Source organism: Hyperoodon ampullatus (assembly GCF_949752795.1).
Source record: "Hyperoodon ampullatus genome assembly, chromosome: 2".
Classification (NCBI taxonomy): Eukaryota; Metazoa; Chordata; class Mammalia; order Artiodactyla; family Ziphiidae; genus Hyperoodon; species Hyperoodon ampullatus.
In genome coordinates, this window is record NC_136915.1 from 106,438,717 (window position 1) to 106,447,134 (window position 8,418).

The window sequence follows — 8,418 nt, forward strand, 5'->3', positions numbered from 1 at the left end:
AAAGAAGGGGGAAAGATTCTGTGTTCCACCAGCTCCCTACTTTCTGCTGTGGAAAAATATCCCAAAAGGTTAAAACTAGAAAACCACTTAAATATTCTCCCCATGCTTAACTACTTTATCTTTTGGGAGTAAGAAAGCAATAACCAGCTACACCCCCAGAATAATCACTGGACAGATTTCTGCATTTCCAAAAAGGAAAGTGAAATGCCAATCTGCTCTTTATCCCTGCGGAATTTGCACAGTTCAGCCTGGCTTTTTATTTTTTTAAATCTACAGTCATCTAGAGAAGAAACTCCCAGATTTAAGAAGTAATCATTTTTCTCCCAGGTGTGAGAAATAAACTTCTACTAGAGCCCATAATAAGGATCTCAAAAAAAAAAGTGCTCTCATCTTATTAATATTATAATTTTGGCAATAGAGAAAAGGATTGTCGCAGACCTGGAATATTTCACTCCTTAATACTAGAAATGCCCTTGGAGAGGCTTAGACGAACAAAATAGTTCAGTCTTCTGAGCCAAAATGTATTTGTCCCTCCCTCTTTGTGGCCCAATATGAAGGATTAATGATGAGGGACTTGCTTCCATTAAACTCTCGTCCACACAAGGAAATTATACAAATAAACGGGAGAACACAAACCACCAATACCCAATCATTTTAGTTTTGGCTCCCAGGTTAGGCATTTCATACCATTCTTCACTTACTCCTCACGTGCCGGGTATATTAACTAAATATGTTAAACAAATTTTCTTTAATAATTAAAAGATGTTCATGATACCATTTGAAGTAATGGGGCGGAGGCGCACAGGAAAACGGCAGCGGGTATGCGCCAATATAATTTCAATCCGAACCCCACCGTAAGAAATTTAATTCCCCCTTCCCCCTGCATGAACGTCACCTCGTGAACTTTTCTTTCTGGAAGTTTTATCTATAAAATCAGGAAACCTAAAGTGGCTAGCTCTGAATCCAAATAAAGTATTCAATAAGAAAGAGCGTTGGGTGGGGCGTAGAAGACGCGAATTCAGAATCCCTGCGCACCGAGGCTGGAAGCTGATCTGTCCAGGAAAGCCTTCGCCGCCCTTTAGGCTTGTGCTCTTCGGAACGGTCTCCGAGGGGTAGAGGTGGCTGTGAAGCCAGCCGGGCAAAGGGGCTGCCCTGCACCGAGTAGCGAAGAAACGAGAGCAACCCGTCCCACCCGCGCGCGCGCCTTCCACACGCTTCAAGTGGGTTTCTGAACCCCCCGGGGGAGGTGGAGGGGGGTATGGGGGCGACCTGCGGAGGTGCAAACCACAGCCCACTCCATTTCTTCCAACACAGTCCAAACTCTGGGCACCAGGGTTTTCTGCATTCCCTGTCCTCCCCACTGCCCTCGAGCAGTTTGCTCCATCTATGGGACAGAATGGGTTGGAATTATCTCCTTTTTCCGAGTGCCTTCTATCGTGCCACCACTCCAGGACCGGAGCTTTACGCAGAACGTCTCCATAACCCTCCCCACCGCGCGGGGGACATTGTGGCGCGCTCTCCCAGCCCCGTACATCCAGAAGGCACTAATTTAGCCACTGTCCGAGCAGAGCGCGAAAAAGGCATTTGGCAGTCATGCCCCAGCAAACCACCATCCTTAACTGGCCTACAATTCAGATCTTGCCTGCCCCTTCACTCCCTTTCAGAATCGTGACACAAGGTCACTGACCAAAGAGGCAGCCACCGCGGAAGGCCGTTTTGACCTGGCAGCCGGGAGGTTTGGGCACGTTCATCAGGTCGTACACTTGGCTTGTTCGCAGGGCGCAGACCCGGCACTTCGAGGCCTGCACCGGTGCCGAGACGCACGCACCGCCGAGGAACCGGAGTTCTACCCGAGAAAGACCCTTGGCGTCTTGCCCAGAGCACCGCATACCCATACACTGCGGTCCAAGCCCCAGCCTGCGCCCTGGCTGGTGCTTGCCTCGCACAAGTACGTTCTCCCCGCTGGCTTCAAACTCATCGCCTTTTCTCCGTTACTTAAACATCAGTGAAGAGTCACTTCTTCCGTTTTGACCCTAATGTTCCCGTATTGGGGGGTTGGGAGTGGGTAGAGGGGTGATGTCAGGATTAAAATCTTGGAGTTCTACTCTGAGCAAACAAGCCGTAAACCGGCAGATTAATTCCTGTGGCCGGTTGGTCTCGCTAACTCGAAGGAAGCAAGTGCCTGGGGCACCGCGAGGAATTTTCTTGTCTCATTTCACTAGGGGTTGCACAGCCGGGTGCCTGGGAGAAGGCGAGCGCCTGACGTGTGTGCACGTGCGCGCGGAGTGCGGATCTCCCTCACGTTATGTGTGTGCCTGCTTTGTGTGCCCACCCCCGTGCGTCGCCACCTCCTTAGGCCGCCGAGCGCCTTGGCTGCGAAGCTCAGGCCCGCGGGCTCCGGAGGGGGAAATCCCATCGCAGAAGGTTTAAATCATTTTTCTCCGCGGGAGATCGGGCCTCGGCCGCACTCGGCTGTGGGTTTGGGCGGGAAAGACCCAAACCCGAGCTGGGGAAGCCGGGTGGAGCCGGGGCTGCGGTCCGAGCGCAGATGGCGCCGCCGCGTGCCTGAAATATACTTCCAAGGCCGCAGCCGGAGCAGCTGTTCCCGGCGATCCTGGCTCGAAAGTTTCCTCCTTTGCTGCTGTGTGAGAGGAGGGGGCAAGCCGACCCGAGAGCGAGGCTTTTCAGAGACCGGTTTTGAGACCCTCCCCAGCCCGCAGAGGCTGAGTGCTGGCGGCTTCTCCAAAAGACTGGAGCGCTGGCCCGGGTGTAAAAATGAGGGTACCTCACAGGCCCTTCTCAGGGCCTTCTCCAAGGCCCTGAGGGCCTCGGGGTTTTTTGGGACCACCAGGCTCGGTGGAAATCTTTGAAATACATACTCTGTGTCCTCTGATGTGTGAGGGCTTACAGCGAGCAGGCCCGGCTGGTCCCCACCCCCGCCCCCGCTTATGCAGGTTGGTGCCCCAGGCTGCGGGCGCTCGGTGCAAACTAAAGCCAGCTCTGTCCGGACGTCGAAAGGAAAACGGGCTGTGAAAAAGCAAAAAGCCACGTCTTTGAAAATAACGTAAGCATTAAAATCGGACCCTTCGGTTGACTGAGGATCCCGGAATTTTGAGGGAGGGCTGAAAACGACAGTACCAGTCAGGGAGGGTATGGTGAGAATGATAAATACGGCTGCTCTAAGGCGGGTGGCCTGTGTATGTGTGCATGTTTGTTTAATCCTTCCCCAGCCCCTTGGCAATATTCTTTTTGTCGCTGTGGGTTTTTTTCTGTTCCTGACTTCTTTTCGGCCTAGGGCCGGTGAGCCACGCAGTGGGTCCAGCCCCCTCTTCTCCTAATCGGAAGAAGAAAGTTTAACGAAAATTGCGAGGCCCAGCCGGCTAGAGACTCAGCCCCGGGCATAATGGAGTCACCCGTGCCCCCTTTCCCGCCTCCACCACCATACACACACCATTAAATGTGTCTCTGCCTTTGTATTTGTTAGGGCGCTGTATTAAAGACAAAAAGAAAGGCCTATAGGGAACTCCAAGCCCTGGCGTGCCTTCTACTACCCCGCTCAAAGCCCGAAGCTCTGTCTGCTCCACTCTCCTGACTGCCAAGTCTCCACATCAGAGCACGCTTTCCTGAAAGATGTTTTTTCATCCTACATCCTGTTCGTCCTGTTCAAAAGAAAGTCTTGGCCACTACGGGAACTCCAACTTGGAGATCCCCTCGGCCCACGACGGGACCGGCCCAGCTGCACGCAGCCCGGCTCCGCAGAGGGCCCACGAGTGCTTTTGACTTCCGGCTTCTTTCTCCTACCAGACCTTTGCCCCACAAGCATATTTCGTTTTCTCTAACCCAAACGCCCATCTTTTTCTTTAAAAAAAAAAAAAAAGTGACAAAGGTAATGAGAACTGGTCAACTGACCCCTCTATTATGTAAAGTTCTATGTTAGGTCCTCACCCCCTACCCCCATCCCGCGGGAGCCAGGAAACAGCATTCTGGACGCCAGGCTCTCGTGTTCATATCCCTGGACTGGTCTCTCCTTGTCCCAAATCCTCATTTTTTTCTCCCCATTATTTTCTCAGAAGGACGGCGGAAAGAAAACTGCCAGTTGAGTCTCATTATGATCCCACATGTTGGTCCTTTTGAACACAAGACCCTACACGGGCTCCCTAAGACCTGTACCCCCCTCCCAGAGAAAAGTACCCGTGGACAGGACAGGGCGTCTGCCATACTCAGTTAGATAACTTCTGCCTTTTCCACCATCGGGAAAATAAAATAAACTACATCCCCAATCGTGAGTTGTCATAAGGCCTGAGAAAACTTCCACTAAACTGTGTGAAGGCCCAAACGAGATTCTGACAACAAATAAGTACGGTGAGGAAATAGGGTCTGGCCAGAGATGGGAAACACACATTAGCCATGCGTTCCTTTCTGGATTGCCCACACAGGGGTCCGCGTGGACAGGCACCCGCATCCAAATACAAGGAAAGGCTTGAGCAGACGAAATAAATCTCCTTTTAATTTTCTTTTCATCGACTAATAAAAATAATTCCCCAGCACGAAACCCAAATACCGTAACCAGCCGCAAGAACACGGAGAATTCATAAAACTCTGTCTCTGCAGGTCACCCGCTAATCGCGTTATTATTAGCCTCAGGAGCATGGAAATTGAACTGTCACTGCCGAAAGAGAAAATGTAAGCGACAGCTGTCTCTCCTTGGGTCGGCCAGCTTTCCAGCCCCCAAGCTCCTGGGCCCCAAGCTGGGTCCCCAAGCTCCTGGGCCTGCGGCCAGCCCCATCCCTTTGCGGGCAGCCCTCCCCTTCCGCCTTGCCGGCGCTCTGACCCAAATCTACTCTCCAGCCCTAGCTGGTCAGCAGGAGCACCTCCAGAAAAGTTTTAGAAATCCTGTATGGAAAGTTTCTGAAGCGCTAAACCAAGCCGCTGCGAGCGTTGAGTGTGTGCGCGCTCGCGCGCGCGCGCGCGCGGGCAAAATTCTTCCGACAACAGCTGTTCCCCCTGTGTTTTGCACAGTTGAAATCTTGGCACTTAATACAAAACGTTGTTTTCCCCCCTTCCTAGGGTTCTGTTAAAGTACTGATGTAGACATCCGCCCGCTGTTTTACGTGTTGTGTGTATATAACGTGCATAGAAGGCGCACAGATCCGAGACACGTTGCTGCAATGATCCCCACAAATACGCAGAGATGTGGGCCCTGAAGAGTGGCCCAGGGTGCAGGGTAAGCGGGCTGAAATCCATTCCTCTTTCCACAAATGCCAACGAAGTAGAAATATAATTATTCTCCCTCGTCACGGGCGTTAGGAGAAACACAACTTGAGTCCCAGAAAAGTTGGTGGGGAAAGGGAAAGGACCGAGCTTGAAGGCTAAATGGGACAAACTGGGCAATCCCCACAGGGATGTCGGACCGAGAACTCCGTGCCAGTCCTCGGACCTCTCGGAAGTGAGTCCCAGCTCCTCTCCGCTCCCGCCATTGCCTTGCATCGGCGCCCCTCTTAACCCCAGGGGCCTGCAGCCCCCGCAGCTGCGGGCACCGTGAACACTGCACTCTGCTCCCAGAAGGAGAAGGGGATGCGAGCAAGAAGGCCTCCTGGCTTGAGGTTGGCGACGAAACTGCAAGGCTCAGGCCAGTTCCCCCAAATTGGTTCCGGCGAATTTGGGGAAGGCTCAAGGCATTTGTGCAAAGAAAAAGAAACCCGGGTTGGAGCAAGACGTCGTAAAGGCCAGGGCCTTCCTCCTCGCCACTCTCCCCGCCCGCTGGCCGCCCGGCGTCCCTTCTTCGCCCGCCTCCCGTGTTCTGGCCCTACGCACTCACCCGGGTGAGGCTCCAGGCCGTGCGCGGCCGCGTCCTCCGTGTCTCCGAGTGGGCCCGCGGGGCTCAGCGCCTCCATGGACAGGTCCAGCCCCTTCTCCTCCCAGTCTCGCAGCTTCCGCTTTTTATTTGAGCCGATCAAGGCTTCAACGGAGAAGGCATGTGCTCGCGAGCTCAGGGCGACTGCAGATCTTCTCCTTTCACTCATCTTAGCCGCCCGCACCCCGGCCCCTGCTCGCCCCCGCTACAGAGGGAGCAGCCCGAGCCCTCACGCTCCGAGCGCCCGCCGGGCCGGGCCCGGGAGAGGCGGCGGCGAGGCGGCCGAGACTAAGGCGGCGGCTTTGCGGGTCCTCGGCACCCTCCCCCTGCGCCCTCCGCCGCCGGCTCGGACCGACGTCCCTGGCTGCCCCAGCCCCTAGGAACGAGCGTCCCGAGCGCTACCCGCTCGCTGCATGAGCGCCCGAGTCCTGCTTCCCACCCACCCGGGCAGGCGCTCACAGGCTGTGCAGACTGGACTTCATCTTTTTTTTATTCTCTCTCCCTCCTCCCTCTCCCTTTCTCTCCTCCCTCTCCCTCTTCCTCCCGTGGTCTTCCCGTCCTTCCTCTGATCCAAACTTCTGGGAAGCCTTTTTTTCTAAATTCCTCCCTTCTCGAGGAGCTGGGGGCAGGCGGTGCGCTCCTGTCCGAGGGGCGAGGGAGAGGGAGGGGGGAGGAAGAGAAAGACTGAGGGGAAAAAAAAGCCCCCGACCAATGGCGAAGAGGGAACAGGAGAAACCCTGAGAGCGCCGGCCAATGAGAGGAGGGGAGAGACTGAGGCTCGGGCCAAGGCTCCGCGCGGATTGTCCCTGGGATGTTCCTGGGCCGACTTAACTCCTGGCTTCCCAGTCCCCCACGGTTCCTCGTGGGGCGGGGGTGGGGGGGTGGGAAGGGAGGGGAGCTGAAAGTCGAGGTCTGATCTGTGCCGTTACAAACTCCTGCAAGTCCCACATCCATACCTTTTCCTCCCAAATCTGCTAGGTCTCACAGACGCTGCAAGCGCAGAGTCATTTAAATTACGGATCTGGAATTGGGAGGCTCTGACAAAAGGTCAACCTGTCCAAATACGCCAGAAAAAGATTCTGACAATCTCGCGCTTGCCCCCCAGATGCTTTTAGATCTGCTAGTACCGCCGGGGTTTCGCTACACAGGTTCTTATTTTCCTGTTGAACGGTTTCTAAGAGACTCTGGTTAAGGCAAAACGAAAGAAACAACAAGAAAGCCTCGTTACTATCCGAGGTCTTGTAATTGAAAATATAAAAATCGCTTCCTCCTTCCAGCTCTACCTGGTAGAGAAGGAGACTAGGCGCCCTCAAAGCGAGAGGGCTGCGGTGGGTCACCCGGCTTACCGCGCGCTCCTCAGGCGGATCCCGACTGGGCCCGCAAGCAGCAAATGCTCTCCTGCTGTTCGGCGTGGATGCTAAGCCGGGCTTCGCCTGCTTGGGGCGTTTGCTCTGGAGAACCCGCCGAGAGGGGCTGGGAGAGGGCAGCCAGGAACTTTGACAGTGGAGAAGGAGCTTTTTCAAAATTCCCTTTAAATCCGATCACCTCGGGAGCCCGGCTCTCCCCGCCCCACTGATCCTCCCTCCACCCTTAAAAAAAAAAATCTTTCAGGACAGTGTGGTCGTCAGGGATTTCTAAGGAACTTAAACCCAACACTTCTGGCCATTCTGATTCCCCACACCCGCTACTGGTTTCGGGCCGCTGGAGACCCCGAGCGCAGCCCAGCGCAGAGCAAGTTCAGGGGGGCCAAGAAGTTGATCCTGCCAAGCTGGAAAAAGGTCTCGGATTTCGCGGACGACGGCTGAGCCACAGCCCTATCGCCCCATCGTCCTTGTCCAGACGCTTCTATCCCAGCGCGAAGAGGCAGGAAAGAGCCAGCTCCCAGATGCCAACGACAGACCGACAGGCCCCTGCAGACAAGTCTTGCCGACACCCAGGCTCTGAGCAGGGTCTAAACCCGAAAGCCTAGGGCAGAGGAGCACACGGTGTGTCACAGACCCCCCAAGAACGAACACCCATTGGTCCTTCCACCTTGGGGTGAGAAGGGAGGGCCTGTTGGGCCTCTGAAAGGCCACATTCCCCTCCTGACCACTGAGAAATCCATTATAGTTCTTGCTATTACGGTTGGATGTGCTGTGGTGCTGGAGACAACCGCAGAGTGTCCTGAATGTACCTTGGGCCTCTTAGGAGGAGAGCAATAAAGGCCAGTTTGGGAGCCCCCTCAAATGGGCCTCCAGCCTGGAGGAGAGGAAGCTATCCGCGCAGCAAATGCAGAAAGAATAATGAAAAGCCACCGGATGAGTATGATTCAGCTAGGCTTGGCCTCCCAGGCATTCCAGGAGCCTGAGTCTCAGGCTTGGGGGTACCCCAGCAGCACTCCAAGAATCCTGGGATCGGGCACTGAACCCTTCAGCCTCTCCCACCGTGCTGCCGGGCAAAAGCCTGGGTGGCAAGGTGCAGGGTCTCCCACCTCAGTAACCACTCAGGGTTGCTTTCAGGCGACCTTGCTGAAAGTGATGGCGCATTCACCACTGCCAGGCTTCAGCAAAGAAGATGGAGACAAG

At 54.9% G+C, this 8,418-nt stretch overlaps 1 protein-coding gene across 1 annotated transcript in view; it reads right to left on the minus strand.

Annotated features, from left to right (window-relative positions):
* The window catches only part of TBX15 (T-box transcription factor 15), a gene marked incomplete at both ends in the record, with an annotated part of 100,528 nt that extends 94,505 nt beyond the window's left edge, over positions 1-6,023 (minus strand). The window contains one exon of the mRNA XM_079697507.1: positions 5,819-6,023. Coding sequence (XP_079553633.1) covers positions 5,819-6,023 — 205 coding nt within the window. The remainder of the gene's footprint in view (positions 1-5,818) is intronic.
* Positions 6,024-8,418: the final 2,395 nt, after the last annotated feature.